Below are 18,910 nucleotides of genomic sequence, written 5' to 3'. Positions count from 1 at the left end.
CTCAAAAGGAGGACTGTGAGATGCATGGGGGAGGATGGTATAGTGGTTATTTATACTATTATATAAAGGAAAGACAAGAATTTTTCAACAGCTTTCCATATAATCCTTTTTATATAAATTCATATTTTTATAATAGCTTTGTGCTACACTTTTATATTTTGTTCTCTAGTAAAGCCAACCTAAACATTGTTGTCTACTCCCAGCATCAGTCTACAGCCAAGGAATCTATTAGAAAAATTACAAAAATAAAAGCTAAGGCAAATCACAGAAGCGAGCAGGTGAAGGCAAGGGACTATTAAAAGAGAATACCTTTGTAAACAATACTGAATAGGGACAGCGGACACCTCTTCATGTCCTACCATGTAAAAATATAGATAGATCTTAACTTACACAGAGGTAACTCCCTTTTTAACAAAAGATGTATGTTCACACAACATACGCAGGAAAAAAAAATCAGTACTTACGACAGGGTTTTTTGTGTCTGGGTCAAATTCTGTAGAATTTGCATCTGAAACAGAAGTTCAAAACAAACACAGTACATTTCCGTTGTTCTACATGCACAACAAACTCATCATAACAGTTCTGTGGCATTTTCGGGCTTGCCTGCATTTAAGCTACAATCTTATATGTTGAAACACATACTGCACCACTTTTGAAGGTACCACAGGAAGCATATGACCTCAGTCACACACACTCCTTTCCTATTTCCCAAAACTTTTTCCTCTCAGCTCTTAGTGGTAGAAATTCATTCAATAGTAGTAGTATTGCAGTAGTAGTATGAAGAGATTTAGCTCACCAGTGAATTGTGGCTATGGTTTGGCTACTCCAACTAATGAAAGCAAGTGAGAAAACCACTTCCCACTTAATTCCTCACCACCTGCACACTCCAGAGACTACAGAGGTGAACTGTAAGCATACTTTCTCCTACACTGGTTAGATCAAGAAGCAGGTTTCAAGCAATCTGCATAATAAGAATGCCTACTCCCTTGTACAGAAAGGTAGCACAGGGTGCTTAGCTGAAAATGATCATGTTGCAACAGCTAAATACCTAAGGATCACAGGATCTATACAATAGTTGTAATAACAGATATACCTTTCACACTTAGAACAAAATTTCTTCTAAGCAAATCATATTCACACTAGCATACTGAGCTCACCTTTCCAATTCAAACAGTTTCTTGCAAATTCCACAACTGCTAACTGCATTCCCAGGCAAACTCCTAGAAGAGAAAACAAAAATCCCAGAATTTAAAAGGACAAAGAGTAGGACTGACAAAGTACTTGCTGTCCTGTCTTAAACTTGACTGCTTTGAAATCTTGGTACCCAGTGTATATACACAGAGTTACCAAAAAGCTAAAACAAAAACGGCTGCTTAATGTAAAACTCATTCTTCAAACTCGGCACACTGTAAATACATGTGAGACAATTACGTGCTTTAAGCCCTTTCAAAAATTTTTTTTCTTCCTCCCATCTGTTTTATCAATAATTACTGCAAAGAAAGCCTGGGTACATCCAGATTCAAATTTTGCTTTGGCAACTCGTCAAAGTAGTTGCTTACAAAATTGTAAGAAATGTGAAGTAGGAACCAAAGCTTCAGAGGCACTTACATAAACAGCACTTAGCTTATAGGTCAGATGGGCTCTTTAGACTTTACCATAATAAAATATACCAGTAAATCAACAAAAAATATTTAATACAGCAAATGTGTCCACATAGGTCCACAAACCTATGTTTTCTGCACATTGATTAATATCTATAAAGATGCTGATTTAATTACAGTGAAAAGCAACAACTCTCCACATAAAATGTGAATATAGCAAATAAAACTTCTGGAGTTGGGGTAGTCTTTTTCTTCCTTCCTTATACAGCAGATGTAATATATGACTATGACCCTGGGCATTATTTACAAGGCAAATATTTACAACAGTACACTTACTTCCCTAAGACAGGATCCTTCCCTAGTGTGTGTTTGTTGGTTTTGGGGGGGTTGGGGGGGGGCTTGGGGGGGGGGTATTAATGCTATCAATTAGCTTGCTATACACCTCCAAAACACAGTAATTTCTGACTCTAACGATCTTACCAAGGAAAGGCTTTTTCTTTGTTCTTGCCCAGGAGATAGCTTGGAGTTTGCCTTCCGTTCCCCTAATTCCAAACCCTCCTGGGACCAGAATACCACTGTAATGACAGCCATATATAAAGCAACCAACATGTAGAATCAAGCCAGCAAAGTAAGTCCATACAAATTGAAGAAAGACTTTTGAGGTTATAACAAAACAAGCACAATGCACAAAAGGCATGTTTTGTATGACCATTCAGAATACACAGAATTTAACTCTAAATTTGGAGATTTGTCTCATCTACCCACCCCAATTCTCATCTGACCAACCTCATGCTTCACAGTGAAATTCCCACTGCTTAAATAGGTGTTGCTTAAATAAACTAGCTACATATTCACTGCTCTAGGATCTTAACACCAAAACTTTGTCTACTAAGTAATACTGAAGAAATGAAATGCATTTTGACAACAAACATCCCTTTACAAATATAAATTGAAATCCCAGCAATGATTCCTGAAGACGTTTGCAGAGTGCCACCAGCATTTACTAAGCTTTTATCTAACTACCTTTCACTATGATGCCTGTTGACAAAGAAAAATCTTTGACAACTGACCCGCACTGTAAAGAAATCTAGCTATCCAAAAAAAAAGAAAAAAAAAAAACCAACCAAAGAACTGCAACTTGTCTAAAGAGATTAAAGCAGAGTTTGAGTATATAGGTTGATACTATAATTTGCTATGTCTGAAGCTTGTCACCAACCATGCACATCTATCCCTTTACGTAAGTAACAGAAATATGGATGCACTGAGAAGTGATTTGCTGAAGCATTTTTCATCACATGAAATAAATATCACGGTCTGCATTTGCAATACAGCATATCCGATGCCACTTACTCTGCTTTGCACAGTTTGTGCCATGCCTGGTGATATTTCACTGAGTTCTCCGCTTCCATAGAACATTCAAGTTCTGTTGAATCTATGTACTAACAAAGAAAAATATGCAATAAAATATGCGATAAAATAGTCTTTTCTTCCACAAAAAGAGCAGCATACACTATATAACCAACTTTTTAATAGCATTGAGACAAACTATTAGAGTTTCAAGTGAATTTCCCAATAAACTGGTAACAACTTCACTGAAGACCCAGTATTTGCTCTGAAGAGCCAGTATTTGCTCTAGTTGCAGCAATCCATGCGCCTTTCTTTGCACGTAGCTCCAAAGTTCTGCCTGCCTCCAGTCCTCATTTTGCTATCCTCCAGGTAAGCAGACTTGCTAGAATGCTTCATAACTGTGTACCCAGGTTTTCTTCCAATAGTAACCAGGGCACCAATCATGGGGTGGTGCTGACCTTATCCTGACATCCAAATGAGATATGACCAGGGTGTTCACCTTCTTACCTTTTGGGTGCCACAGTTTATCTAATCTTATCATAAGACTGGATAAACCTCCATTGCCTAGCCTGTGAGAAAGGCATTCCTGGGGACTGTCATGAAAGCATCAACTGCAGAGAGGGAGGCAGATTCATTATCTATGTCCTACTAGAAATACTGCATTAGAATCTCTACTGCCATTAATAAGCATGGCTCCTGCGGTACCACTAGAGCAAATGAGTGAGGCAGCTATGTACTACACTGGGGACACAAAAGAAGAGAGTTTGATTCTTGGTTTTGTCAGTTTCTTTCTCAGAATAACATAATTAATAGCATCCTGCTATAGAGTCCATCCCCCATAAAAATGAGATCATCTGAAAAGACAAAACTCATTTGTGTGCAGAGAAAAGAAACCGACAAGATTGCTGAAAGTTTTCCAGATAGGATTGTCTTCTAGCAAACATTTTCTACTTTTTCCACACTCCAGAAGGCATCAAAAATACAACAGAAAAATAACTACTTACGAACGTTATTCTATACTAGTGGAATACTACAGGATCAACTAGAAGAACACTTTATCATGCTGGGAGGTTGGAAAGAGAAACTAATTACAGCTGAAGTTAATTGTGGTTTCCTTGCCAAACACATTGAGCCAGCACATTTATCACTTCAAACAGCATCAACATTTCATCATTCAGATATGTGGATGCCACATACAATATTAAGCAGTTCCTTCAGAACACAGGATTATGCAGAGAGCCTTTGGACAAAAACACTAAAAAGGAGGTTAGCACATGCAGGGAAGTACAGTAGAAACCCTTGTCTGTTAACATTTCTGGTGGGTGGACCCTGGCTGGATGCCAGGTGCCCACCAAAGCCGCTCTATCACTCCCCCCCTCAGCAGGACAGAGGAGAGAAAATATAACAAAAGGCTTGTGGGTCAAGATAAGGACAGGGAGAGATCTCTCAACCAATTACCATCACGGGCAAAACAGACTCGACTTGGGGAAAATTAGTTTAATTTATTGCCAATCAAACCAGAGTAGGGTAATGAGAAATAAAACCAAATCTTAAAACACCTTCCCCCACCCTTCCCTTCTTCCCAGGCACAGCTTCACTCCCAAATTCTCTACCTACCCCCCACAGCAGCACAGGGGGACGGGGAATGGGAGTTACAATCAGTTCATCACACGTCTGCTGCTTCGTCCTCTTCAGGGGCAGGACTCATCACACTCTTCCCCTGCTCCAGTGTGGGGTCTCTCCCACGGGAGACAGCTCTCCACAAACTTCTCCAACGTGAGTCCTTCCCAGGGGCTGCAGTTCTTCACAAACTGCTCCAGCATGGGTCCTTTCCACGGTGTGCAGTCCTTCAGGAGCACACTGCTCCAGCGTGGGTCCCCCATGGGGTCACAAGTCCTGCCAGAAAACCTGCTCCAGCGTGGGCTCCTCTCTCCACAGGGCCACAGGTCCTGCCAGGAGCCTGCTCCACCGCGGGCTTCCCACGGGGTCACAGCCTCCTTCGGGCATCCCCCTGCTCCGGCATGGGGTCCTCCACGGGCTGCAGGTGGAGATCTGCTCCACCGTGGACCTCCATGGGCTGCAGGGGGACAGCCTGCCTCACCATGGTCTTCCCCACAGGCTGCAGGGGAATCTCTGCTCCGGCACCTGGAGCATCTCCTCTACTCCTTCTTCACTGACCTGGAGGTCTGCAGGGTTGTTCTCTCACGTGTTCTCACTCCTCTCTCCAGCTGCAGTTTCTGTTGCGCAGCCACTTTTTTTTCCCTTCTTAAATATGTTCTCCCAGAGGCGCTACCACCATTGCTGATTCGCTTGGCCTTGGCCAGCAGCAGGTCCATCCTGGAGCCAGCTGGCATCGGCTCCATGGGACACAGGGGAAGCTTCTGGCAGCTTCACGCAGAAGCCACCCCTGTAGCCCCCCCTACCAAAATCTTGCCATGCAAACCCAATACAATATTTCAGCACTGCACTGGAGTTCCAACAATCATTGATTCACATGCTTGTTAATGCAAAAGCCCCACCAAATTTAAGACTAGCTGCACAAAAAGCTAACCATGCATTTGCAGACTTGGCGCCTTTCAGTTTTTTTGCTAAAAGCAAAGTTATTTTACATATCATAAAAATTTCCCACTATGCAGCTGCCAGTATAAAACACTATTTAGTGACAGAATCACATACGTCAGAAAGAGCCTTGGGAGGTGTCTAGCCCAACCCCTGTTCAAAGAAGGTCAAATTAGAGCAGGTTGCTCAGGGCCCATTTCCAGTCAGGATCTGAAAATCTCCAGGGACTAATTTTGGCTGTTCCCACTTTCTTCTTTTTCGTGAACACAGAAACAACTCTTTGGAGTATTAGCTCCATAATCTTCCCAAGAAATGAGATGAAGCTGACCACCTGCCATCTCCCCAGATCCCCCTTTTTACACTTTCTGAAGATTGGTGCGATATTTGCGTTTTCTAGTCATAGAATCATTTAGGTTGGAAAAGACCTTGAAGGTCATCAGTCCAACCGTTAACCTAGCACTGCCGAGTCCACCACTAAACCATGTCCCTCAGCACCACATCTACATGTCTTTTAAATGCCTCCAGGGATGGTGACTCAACCACTTCCTTGGGCAGCCTGTTCCAATGCTTGATAACTATTTCGGTGAAGGAATATTTCCTAATATCCAATCTAAACCTCCCTTGCCACAACTCAAGGCCATTTCCTCTCTTCCTACTGCTTGTTACTTGGGAGAAGAGACCGACCCCCACCTCGCTACACCCTCCTTCAGGTAGTTGTAGAGAGCGATAAGGTCTCCCCTCAGCCTCCATTTTCTCCAGGCTAAACAACCCCAGTTCCCTCAGCCGCTCCTCATAAGACTTGTGCTCCAGACCCCTCACCAGCTTTGCTGCCCTTCTCTGGACACGCTCCAGCCCCTCCATGTCTTTCCTGCAGTGAGGGGCCCAAAACTGAACACAGGACGCGAGGTGCGGCCTCACCAGTGCCAGTACAGGGGGACGATCACCTCCCTGCTCCCGCCGGCCACACTGTTTCTGATACAGGCCAGGATGCCGTTGGCCGCCTTGGCCACCTGGGCACACTGCTGGCTCATACTCAGCCGGCTGTCGACCAACACCCCCAGGTCCTTTTCCGCCGGGCAGCTTTCCAGCCGCTCTGCCCCAAGCCCGTAGCGCCGCACGGGGGCGTCATGACCGAAGCGGAGGACCCGGCACTCGGCCTTGTTGAACTTCATACAGTTGGCCTCATCCCATCGATCCAGCCTGTCCAGATCCCTCTGTAGAGCCTTCCTACCCTCCAGCAGATCAACCCTTCCTCCCATCTGCAAACTTGCTGAGGGTGCACTCGATTCCCTCATCCAGATCATTAATAAAGATACTAAACAGAACTGGCCCCAGTACTGAGCCCTGGGGAACACCACTTGTGACCAGCCGCCAACTGGATTTAACTCCATTCACCACCACTCTTTGGGCCTGGCCAGCCAGCCTGTTTTTTACCCAGCAAAGAGCATGCCCGTCCAAGCCGTGAGCAGCCCGTTTCTCCAGGAGAACGCTGTGGGAAATGGTGTCAAAGGCTTTACCAAAGTCTAGGTAGACAACATCCACCGCCCTTCCCTCATCCACTAAGTGGGTCACCTTGTCATGGAAGGAGATCAGGTTGGTCAAGCAGGACCTGCCTTTCATGAACCCATGCTGACTGGGCCTGATCACCTGGTTGTCCTGTATGTGCCGCGTGATGGCACTCAAGATGATGTGCTCCATAACCTTCCCCAGCACCGAGGTCAGACTGACAGGCCTGTATTTCCCTGGATCCTCCTTCCGTCCCTTCTTGTAGATGGGCGTCACATTTGCCAACCTCCAGTCAACTGGGACTTCCCTGGGTAGCCAGGACTGCTGATAAATGATGGAAAGTGGCTTGGTGAGCACTTCTGCCAGCTCCCTCAGTACCCTTGGGTGGATCCTCTTCGGCCCCATAGACTTGTGTGTGTCTAAGTGGTGTAGCAAGTCGCTAACCATTTCCCCTTGGATTATGAGGTCTTCATTCTGCTCCCGTCCCTGTCTTCCAGCTCGGGGGCTGGGTACCCAGAGGACAACTGGTCTTACTATTACAGACTGAGGCAAAGAAAGCATTAAGTACCTCACCCTTTTCCTCATCCTTTGTGACTATGTTTCTCTCTGTCCTTTATTGGATGCAGGGGTTCTCCTTAGCCCTCCTTTTGTTGCTAATGTATTTCTACAAACACTTTTTATTGTCTTTTATGGCAGTAGCAGTAACAGTTCTAGGTGGGCTTTGGTCCTTCTAATTTTCTCCCTGCATAACCTCACAACATCCTTGTAGTCCTCCTGAGTTGCCTGCCCCTTCTTCCAAAGGTCATAAACTCCCCTTTTTTTCCTGAGTTCCAGCCAAAGCTCACTGCTCAGCCAGACAGGTCGTCTTCCCTGCCGGCTCATCTTTCGGCACATGGGGACGGCCTGCTCCTGCGCCTTTAAGATGTCCTTCTTGAAGAATGTCCAGCCTTCCTGCACTCCTTCGCCCTTCAGGACTGCCTCCCAAGGGACTCTCTCAACCAGCTCCCTAAACAGGCCAAAGTCTGCCCTCCAGAAGTCCAAGGTAGCAGTTCTGCTGACCCCCCCTCCTTACTTCTCCGAGAATCGGAAACTCTATCATTTCGCGGTCGCTGTGCCCAAGACAGCCTCCAACCATCACATCACCCACAAGTGCTTCTCTGTTCACAAACGACAGGTCCAGCAGGGCGCTTTCCCTAGTTGGCTCACTCACCAGCTGTGTCTGGAAGTTGTCTTCCACACCCTCCAGGAACCTCCTAGACTGTTTCCTCTCTGCTGTATTGTATTTCCAGCAAACGTCTGGTAAGTTGAAGTCCCCCACGAGAACAAGGGCTAGCTATTGTGAGACTTCTCCCAGCTGCTTGTAGAATATTTTGTCTGCCATCCTGGTTGGGCTGTCTATAACAGACTCCCACCATGATATCTGCCTTGTTGGCCTTCCCCCTGATTTTTACCCATAAACACTTAACCCCATCATCACCATCATAAGCTCTAGACAATCAGAACACTCCCTAACATACAGGGCTACCCCACCACCTCTCCTTCCTTGCCTGTCCCTTCTGAAGGGTTTACAGCCATCCATTGCAGCATTCTAGTTGTGCGAGTCATCCCACCATGTTTCCGTGATGGCAACTATATCATCGTTTTCCCACTGCACAATGCCTTCCAGCTCCTCCTGTTTGTTGCCCGTACTGCATGCATTGGTGTAGATACACTTCAGTTGGGCTATTGATTCTGCCACCTTTGGGGGGGAAGAAGCCCCAATTCCTACATGACCATTCTCAGGCATTTCCGTGGTTTCTAACACATCAGTAACCCTTGCGTCTTTGCTGTCACATGGATCTCCATCCCCTACCTCCACTGAGATAGCAGACTGAAGGACCTTGCTAGCACACCATCCCTCAAACATTGGTGTGCAGTCCCCAGGCTTACCTCTAGCAAGCCTGGTTTTATCCCTTTCCACCTTCGAATCTAGTTTAAAGCTCTTTCAATGAGCCCTGCTAACTCCTCTGCCAAGTTCCTTTTTCCCCTTCCAGACAGGCATACCCCACCTATTGCCAGCAGGCCCACTGTCATGTAGACTGACCCATGATCAAAAACCCCAAAATTCTGCCTGTGACACCAGGCTTGGAGCCAGGTATTGATCTGCTGGCTCTTCCTGTTTCTTCCCTCATCATTCCCTGCAACTGGAAGGATAGAGGAGAACACTACTTCTGCTCCTGATCCGTTAACCAGTCATCCTACGGCTCTGAAGACTCTCTTGATTGCCCTCGGACTTCTTGTTGCAGCTTCATCACTGCCTACCTTAAAAATCAATAATGGATAGTAATCTGAGGGCCATATCAGGGTAGGAAGTTTTCACATCTTTAACCTGGGCCCCAGGGAGGCAGCAGACTTCCCTAAGAAGTGGGTCTGGTCTGCATATTGGGTCTTCTTTTCCCCTCAGGAGAGGGTCTCCTATGACAACGACCCGTCTTTTTTTTCTTTATGGAAGCCGTTTTGATGCAGGGCATAGACCCGCTTAACCTTGGTGACACCGCCAAGCTAGATGAACCATCATCCTTGTCATTGTTCGGTTCCACTTGCAGAGCCTTGTACCTATTATGCAAGGGCACCTGGCAAGATGGGGTAGTCACAGAGGAGACATGCCTGCTGTGCTGTGCAGGAACTTGTCGCCGTTCCCCCCTATCGCCCGAGTCACTGCATTCGGCCAGGTGGAGAGAGGACAGGGAACCCTCCATATCATGCGTCCTTTCTGTCTGTTAGGGCCTGTCCCAGGTAAGGCAGGGTGCAATTCCAGCAGTCTGTATCTCTCTCTCGCGCTCCCTGATACTCCTCAACCCCCTCACCTCCTCCCAGAGCTGTCACTAAGCGGAGGAGCTCCTCTCCCCGGACGCATCTCCCACAGCTCTGCTCACAGCTGCCGCCCAGCACCGGGGTAAGAGCAGGGCAGAGCCTGCAGACCTGACCCCAGGGTGGCTGCCTCTTTCCTCCGGAGCTCCGTCTGGGCAGCTGCGTCAGGCGCGGTGGGTGCGGAGCTCCGAGAGGCTGTGGCTTTGTGCCGGCTGGACACCATCACTTCAGCGCCCTTCCGGCATGCCCTGCCGTGCACCGTTTGCCCGCCGTGGTTGCTGGTGCTCCCCGAGAGCTTCTTCTACAGGTGTGGTGGCTTGGACACCATTGCTCCTGGCACCACCCAGGTCCTGTCAGCCACGGTGGTGTGAGCGGCAGGCTCCCGGCGGCTCTCTCCACTCCATGGAGGTTCCCCCGGTTCGGGAACCGCCGCTGTGCGCTGTGCCGGAGCGCTCCGCTGCAGATCCTGCCGGCACCAGAGCCACTTGCTTCAGCAGCTGAGGGAACTTCCCCCAGTTGCCATGACCCTTCAAAGCTGATGGGAGAGTGGCCTCATAGTGACAGCAGCCAGCGCCTTCAGCACTCCGGGATGCATTTTGTGTGGTCCCATGGACTTGTGTATGTCCAACTGGCCTGATGTGTACATATACTGTGGAAGAAAACTTATCGTGGAGGAAAGCTTATCTATTTCCTACAAATGTATTTATTTTATTTCTTTCCTCCACGACACCTCCTCCTGTCTCCCTTCAAGGGAAAGGAGACAGCTTAAGCCTTAAAACAAGCTATTTCTTCCCTAAGCTGAGGTTCTGGTGGTTTTTGGTTTGGTTTGGTTTTTTGTATTTTCCATGATACCTACCAATTGGCTTCTTCGTCACGTAAACACATAAAGCCTACTTGAATTCCGCTTAGTCCTTATAATTTCAGAGATACTGTTTAGCAGTGAACACTATGCATTAAGTTCCCTAGTTCGTAGGAAATTATTTCCTCTTACTAAACATGAAGTTATTTTGGTTTTGAGTGGTTCCCTAGCTGTTTTACATGATAGGTAGCAACCTGTTCTCTGTCTCTATACTATTCAACATTCGGCATACCTTACAGAGGACAAGAGTAGAAGGACACTAAGATAAGCAGTTGTGGTTTTTTTTCCTTTTCTCTTGATAGGAAGGGTCTCTTCCCCCCTCCCCAGAGAACAAATCAACCCACTTCTCTCAGTAAAGAAGTCCTACAGAAAAAATAGTTCAGATTTGTTTTTGTTTGTGCAGCTCTGCATGTCTCCCCTACTTGAAAAGGTTCTGGGATGACATCAACAATCAGAAGCAAAAGATGAAGGATTTGCAGCTGGCCCATGTGCCTGACAAGCAGCTGAATGATACTGCGAGAAAACAACAGGGTGATATCAGAGCCCAAAACAGCACAAGCCACAGTGAAAAGTACATTCTACATCATCACAAGCTGCTGCAACTACTTCACCATCTGATTAACAGTCCATCAGAACCAAGCAGTGATGGGAGGGTACAAAACATAGTTGGTTATCTTAGTATAGGGCTAGTCACCTTCTCCACCAAGTCACTGAGAAGAAAACACCTGAGGTGATACACTCCTGGTGACTCGTGTTCTCAAGCAAACAGAAGTATGTTACCAGAAGGATGTTCTGATATGAGATATTCCTTCTTTAGTACTCAGTGTTCATGGTTTAGGGAACTTACCTTCTTCTCCCAAAAAATATTGGAAATATCACTGTAAACAGGACTCCCATGTATTCATTACTCTGTGCTTCATTAAAGAACTACATATGCACCCCTGGTTGTTGTAGGTGCTCCCACTGCTTCTTTCTGGGGTAGATGGACTGAAACAACAGAATAGTGGCTATGACTTTGGCCTGCTGCCTTTAGCAACCTGTTAAGCCATCCTGGATATTAATGACCTTCCTCGTCAAAAAGTGGTTAGTTCCAGTGAGAAACTTTCTAGAGCTGAGTGGAAACCACCTGCTTTCCTTGCACAAGCATTATCTAAGCCACCCATTTGTAGTTTTTGACACACTGAAACTTTCACTCTAGTATCTTCTATTTTTCATATCACGATAAAGGGAATGATTAACAAAGGTCAGAGGGCGCAGCAATTTTCAGCAGTTACTGAAGTGCATAAACACACAAACTTGCTTTGATCAGAGACAGGCAGAGACCAAAACCTACTGAGTGCAGTACAGCCTGCAACTGCCCACTTCCATCAATTTATCTTACATCATTTAATGAATCACCCTAAAGCAGCACATAGTTGCTGATACTTTGTGACCATTTATTACTGTTTTGCTACTGAAATTTGCTAAAATGTCCTCTGTACCCATTATCACCCATTAAGTGATAATAATGCACCCTTCTACACTGCTTCTCTGCCCCATGCTTGCCAACCCTAGCAACAAAACTCAGCAATGGAAACTGATAGTTCCACTAGTGAGAAAGCTGATAACAGTTTTTGCCCATGTAGTTCAACTTTCTGTTCTCATTAAAATGAAACAAGTTAGATCCCTAAATAGTCCTTTATTTGAGGAACTTCTATCTTGGAGAAACTAAGTTTATGGCCCAATTCTGATATCATTAGAATCCTGCTGAAGATAAAACAGAGGGCTCTCAGAATATTAACTGAAATGAAGAGCAACAGCTTCTGGCACTGGATTTTAAAAAGTAACTAAACTGCTTTCCAATTTATCTATTTTCTCCTGTCTTTAAGCTAATCTCATTAACATGATAAGCAGTCTCATGAGAACAAGTGAAACCTACGTTTGATAATAAATATAAATTTGCAGGTAAGGTCTGCTTTTTAATCAGATCCAGTTTGGGGCAATTACAGCATTCCTTTCAGATAAATTCAGTTCCAAATAAAATAATGAAATCTGTAAACACTTCTTTAAAAAAAAATGAGATGCTTGGCCAGTCTGTATTTATCTGCATGATTCATTTTCTAATTTCCACATGAATTAAAACTGCCTCATGTGATGGGAACTAGTAGAGTATATTCAAAGTATTCCTGAAAGCAAAAGCCAGAAATATCCTCACCATTAAATCCAGTTTGTGATTAATTGCCAGCGCAGAGTGTTCCAGAGCCTTGAAAACAGATGCATAGCAATCACTTAGTTTTGTGTACTTGCCAACGAGAGCTATGGAACACACCTTCAGCAACCTTTCGTATCTGACAAAAACAAGTTTTTTGGTTATTATACCAATTTTCACAAAGAAAACATCTTAACAGTGTTTGCTTTTTCTTTATCTTCACAAAACATCTTCCAAAATCTCAAAACTGACAATGTTTTTAAACCCAGACCATTCACAGGTGTTGATCAGCAGCATGCTACTGAGCCCAGTCCAGTTTGGTGACTTCACAGCAACTAAAAACCTAACTTGAATTAAAACACTTCTAGAAAAAGCAGCAGGAGTTAGAATACCTGTCAGCCATTTTCTTCCATTTCATTAGAAGATCACTTGGCTGGTCATCAATAGGTAAATTTAACCTCTGTTTAAAATACTTAATGATGCCTTGCTGCTCCAACAGGATTGGTACTCGGTAAGTGGAAGAAACATCATGGATAAATATCACCTAACAAAAAAAAGCACAACGTAAAAGACTTACCTAAAAATTTTTCATAGGAAACATACATTATATTTTTTGTACACTACACACATTTTGTATTCTACATACATGCTAATGTTTAAATACTTTTCTTTTGAATGGGCAAGGCAGCACAGCTAGTATTTAAGGTTCCACTAGATCTACAAGGAAAAAGTTACCCAAAAGGTAAAAATGTGTTTCACTTCTTCATCACACCATCATACAAAAATAGCTTGTCAAGCCTATCAATACATCAGTTTTAATACAAACATCTGGCCCCACAAGCAGTCATGCTTGCTAACACTTCTTTCTCCCTCTCTCACAAACTTGAAGAATATTAACTGGGAAAGAACAAACACAAATGGAACCTAACAAAGCAGACCCAATGAGGTTGCGATAAAGTCTCCTAAAAGAATTTTGATAGCCAATTAGGTTATGTAATTAATTAATGAGTATAGTCCATTCAAGGACCATTTAGTTAAGAACACGTTTATAAACAGCATCCAAGCTGCTGGCAGTTAAGTTCATTGAACTTGGCTTACACAAGACTGCAGAGTTCAGAATCCTAAGCACAAGTGTTCTTCCCTGATACACGAGAAGTAAAGGATACTCACTTAGTTATCTGTGAGTTACTTCTGTTCATCACATAAGTATGTACACATGCATGCTGCCCCATGCCTCTCTAAGTGCCCATTCGACAGCAAAAAGAATAGGGTAACCACAGCCCTCCTACAGTAGGAATAAGGCTTATCCAACTGTTCTTCCAAACTTGGCAGCTACCATCCTAAGGATATAACATTAAGAGAGAATCACTAGCTGCTCTAGGTTACAGCCGTGCTGACTATGGAGACTGTTATAATCCTGAAACAAGCTGAAGACACTGTTTTTGTTTTGGTGGTACACACATTGAAGTGAGGAGGGAGGACTCACTTGTTAAAAGCAAATTAATAAAAAAAATTCCACTTAGAGTCGGTCTGTGGACAAAATAGCATGTGGTCTTCATGGACTAGTCATGACAGTCCTGGAAACCATTTCCAGGCACACAAAAGACAAGAAAATCATCAGGAGTAGTTAGCATGGATTCACCATGGGGAGGTCATACTTGACCAACTTGATAAACTTCTATGATGAAGTGACCGGCCTGGCAGATGAGAGGAGAGCAGTGGACATTGCCTACCTGGACTTCAAGAAGGCTTTTAACACTGTCTCCTGTGAGATCCTCACAGACAACCTGTTCATGTATGGGCAGGATGAGCAGACAGTGAGGAAAACTGGTGGAATGGCCAGGCCCAGAGCGTGATGATCAGCAGCACAAAGTCTAGTTGAAAGTCAGTAACTAGCAGAGTACCCCAGGGGTCAGTACTGGGTCCAGTCCTGTTTAACATCTCCATTAATGATCTGGATGATGGGGCAGAGCATACCTTCAGCAAGTTTTCAGATGACACCAAAGTGGCAGGAGTGGTCAATATGCCAGAGGGTCACGCTGCCATCCTGCCAACAGGCAGGAGAAATGGGCTGACAGGAACCTCACGAAGTTCAACAAGGGGAAGTGCAAAGTCCTGCACCTGGGGAGGAACAACCCCAGGCACCAGTACATGCTGGAGGCCACCGAGCTGTAAAGCCGCTTGGCAGAAAAGAACCTAGGTGTCCTGGTAGACACCAAGTTGAACATGAGCCAACCAATGTATCCTGGACTGCATTAGGAGGAGTGTTGCCAGCAGGTGGAGGGAGGTGATCCTTCCCCTCTGTCCAGCACTGGTGAGGCCATACCTGGAGTACTGGGTCCAGTTCTGGGCTCCCCAGTACAAGACAGACATGGACATACTGGAAAGAGTCCGTGGCCCACAAAGGGCTATGAAGGTGATTACAGGACGGGAACATCTGTCCTATGAGAAAAGGCTGAGAGAGCTGGGACTGTTCAGCCTGAAGAATGGAAGGCTCGGGGGTATACGGGTGGAAAATCTCATCAATGTATAGAAATACCTGAGAGAAGGATACAAAGAAGATGGTGCCAGGCTCTTTTCAGTGGTGCCCAGTGACAGGACAAGAGGCAATGAGCACAAACTGAAACACAGGACATTCCCTCTGAACATCAGGAAACACTTTTTCACTGTAAGAGTGACCAAGCCCTGGCACAGGTTGTCCAGGGAGGTTGTGGAGTCTCCAACCTTGGAGATACTCAAAAGCTGCCTGAATAATGGTCCTGGGCAACTGGGTCTAAGTGACCCTGCTTGAGCAGGGGAGCTGGACCAGATGACCTCCCTTCCAACCTCAACTATTCTGTGATTCTACAACAGCAAATAAATGGGAAAGGTGGACTGAAAAGACTGATCTCCTTGAGATTGTAAACCACTGTTGTAGACACAAAATAAACTGTAGCTGCTTCTCTACTGGCATTGCACATAGCTCCAGGAAGATGACTGATGATGCATCCAATCCTTCAGTTCACGAGAAATCCAGGATCATTCTAGGGAATATATAGACATGCGGCCAGTGTCTTCTGAAATCCAGAAGTGGTTCATTAATTTTACTTAAGAATGGCTTTGCAGAATTCTGATGAATACAGTTATGAAAAGGAAAAAAAAAAAAAAAAAAAAAGGCGGATGCAACACAGTATAGCACCTAGCAGCATCCCAGTTGAGTCCACTGGGTCTAACCGCCAGGGTCACACCTATAGTACACAATGCAGTGCTGTGGATAGACATTTGAGCTAGCCAGAACAGTACAAAAAGACTGCAGCACTCTGCCTGGGATCATATACTCAGCTTCTCATGAAAGCTGTGACTGCTAAAACTATTGAGCTTCTACCCTAAAAGGCAGAACTTGGAGAAGAAGAAAAAAAAAACCAAACCAAAAAAAACAGTGCCATGAAGACACTTCCCTCCCTGCCAGGCAGCTCTTAGGGAAGTTCAGTTACACATGGGACTCTTGGTCCAGTTAGACTGGCATAATAACTGCAGTTGGAATCTGAGTATATGCTTACACGTGGCCTGATACTGCCAGAAAAGCACACAATGTTTTTGTTTGATTGAACTTCCAGTTGTCTCTCTCTGGCTGGAGAGGAATTACAAAGGCATTTCTGAAGGATTTTCCAGAAGCTAGCTCAAGGGTGTCTTCTTCCACAGATAGTAAGATGGAAGGATGGGAGGGGGGAGAGCAGGGAGTAATGGCCACACTGCTCTCCATGTCCTCATCTGGAATCTTACTATAAAAAGCTTTTTCTTACACACCTGCAGAGAGGTCAACACTGACACCTATTTGAAATACAGCGTAAGTGTTGGCATCTATTATCCCTTTGGTATTACACATTACATTGAAGAGTAAAATGCTCTCACTTGCAAAAATTTTATTAAAGAGCATTTGATTTCTCAAAATTAGTATTTGAATAGCAATTCATCACAAACTATTAAGGCCAAAATCACACATGAATTATAAAAGGATATATAACTACACAGTAGATGTTCTAAGCATGTTAAAGGGCATGAATAGCCTATTCCATATCATCACAGAAAGAGCGTTCATGTGGCTGTGATGATCTATGGACATAAGCAAAACCCCTAGCTTTAACTACACTCTGTTCATCCATTATTATAACCACCTGAGATGATTTATGGACAATAACCAACGATAGCTTGAAACTGCACAGTTTTCACAACTATGTATAGCAATTAATCATGCACTCAAAATCAGTTCCTTTTATTAACTTTTTACATAACATGCATTTAAATTGTTAATGACCATTTGACATAAAATTTAACATATAAACTCCCAATATTTTTGAAGTGTTATAGTGTACATGACAGCAAGATAAAAATTGTAAAAACAATTACATGTTAATGAAACAGTCTGAAGTTGAAAACAGAAATGCACAGAAATATTTGTATGCTTTCCCACATGTTTAAATAATGACAAAATATTAAAGTACTGACCTGCTCAGGCTCCACATGGCAAAACATGGAAATCTTTTCCTTCACTGCCATTTCTATAGGTTTTGCACTTCTGCAGACAATCTGTCATAACAGAATGAAAAATCTCAAATATTTACTAGGCAAACCAATAGAAAATCCTCAGTACTGTTCATGGAGAGATTAATCTCCTTTGGAAACACAGCACAAACAAATGTGCCATTACTTCTCTTCCCCTCTTTTGGAATTCTACAATTATCTCATAGCTCACAAATACTTGCTAGCAAGGCAGAAGTAAATCAGTTCCCTGCCCATACTGACCCACTTTTATTAATCTTTCTTTGGCATTCTCTGTAATACTGCTTCCTCATGTTCTCCTTTCTTGTAGCTACTATTGTAATACTCTTTACCTAAAGTCTAGCAGCTCTCTAAGTATGAATAATATGATGAATCAAAAGAAATAGTGACCTTATCAGCTAAATATAGAGCAATAATACTTAGCTTACATACATGTTTTCTAGTATTTCAGTACTTCAGCACCTTTTCGTAATTCTTAATTTGCACATCATGATAAAAAGAAGGACGCTGAATATGAGAAAACTATTGCATAATTTTGTGGGTTTTTTCCTGGTGCAATTATTCTGCTATTATTTTGCTGATACATATAAAACTCGGGAATTTTAGAAAATATTGATAATTTTTACCAATAAAGAAAATAAGCATGTGTTTTGGTGTTTGTTGGAAGGAGGTTTTTTGCATTATGTAACTTCAGCCAACTAGCTCAAAATGCAGAACTGCTCTATCAGTGTGCCTATTGATTAGTCAGTTTACTACCTTAAGGTATTTTGAATCCTGAAAGTATAACAGAAAGTAGGATGATCCTGTTAAAAGATTAATTCATTATTTTCGTTTTCTAGCAATTGCAACTACTTAATGCTTTAAGCCTTTTTTGTTCAGAAACTTGTAGCTGACCTTTGATCACCTTGCTAGAATGCAGCTTAGCTACACTGATACTGATGAAGTCTAATTAACTTCCTCTACCCTTGCAAGAAATTCTAGAAACAGAAAACCAATGCCAAGTATAGGGAAAAATTAGTGCACATTCTAATAATCAAAAAATAATTATAAAACAATTTGTACATTCTATTCAATTAAGCACAACTTATACTTAAAAACTGGGTACTGTTTGAAGATATAATTCATAAACCTTGATAATATTGTGGAATGATTAAATCCACTTTAAAAAGTGGATTAAATCCACTTTGAAATCTATGATCCATCTTGCTGCAACAAATTTAAAGTTAATGCAGTCACAGAAATCAAAAACATCAGAATCAGCATGAAAATACGAAACTACAATAACAGTGGCCAAGATGCATCTCAAAGAAACATAATACAAAGAAGATGAGGAACAATTCAATTGAATAGGGCAGCACTGACAAGTGTATAATCAGTTTTCAAAATGTTGTAACAGAGTCCATTAAATCTGCAGATACAGCATATTCATTAAGCGCTTAGAACACCCCATGGAGAACAGAA

At 43.6% G+C, this 18,910-nt stretch overlaps 1 protein-coding gene across 2 annotated transcripts in view; it reads right to left on the bottom strand.

Moving 5' to 3' along the window:
- Nucleotides 1-18,910, bottom strand: part of CTPS2 (CTP synthase 2) — an 82,354-nt gene that overhangs the window by 50,702 nt on the left and 12,742 nt on the right. For both annotated transcript variants that reach the window (XR_008232976.1, XM_052773827.1), the window contains exons 7-13: nucleotides 17,396-17,476; nucleotides 13,303-13,454; nucleotides 12,917-13,049; nucleotides 2,952-3,040; nucleotides 2,082-2,176; nucleotides 1,158-1,220; nucleotides 465-508 (exon numbers count right to left, since the gene is read on the bottom strand). Coding sequence is in view for 1 of the 2 variants with exons in the window: in XM_052773827.1 (XP_052629787.1) it covers nucleotides 465-508; nucleotides 1,158-1,220; nucleotides 2,082-2,176; nucleotides 2,952-3,040; nucleotides 12,917-13,049; nucleotides 13,303-13,454; nucleotides 17,396-17,476 (657 nt within the window). In the remaining variant the exon portion in view is untranslated. The remainder of the gene's footprint in view (nucleotides 1-464; nucleotides 509-1,157; nucleotides 1,221-2,081; nucleotides 2,177-2,951; nucleotides 3,041-12,916; nucleotides 13,050-13,302; nucleotides 13,455-17,395; nucleotides 17,477-18,910) is intronic.

This window comes from Harpia harpyja, chromosome 22, assembly GCF_026419915.1.
Source record: "Harpia harpyja isolate bHarHar1 chromosome 22, bHarHar1 primary haplotype, whole genome shotgun sequence".
NCBI classification, from domain to species: domain Eukaryota; kingdom Metazoa; phylum Chordata; class Aves; order Accipitriformes; family Accipitridae; genus Harpia; species Harpia harpyja.
The sequence above is the reverse complement of the archived record's forward strand: the minus strand, read 5'-3'. Positions and strand labels throughout refer to the sequence as shown.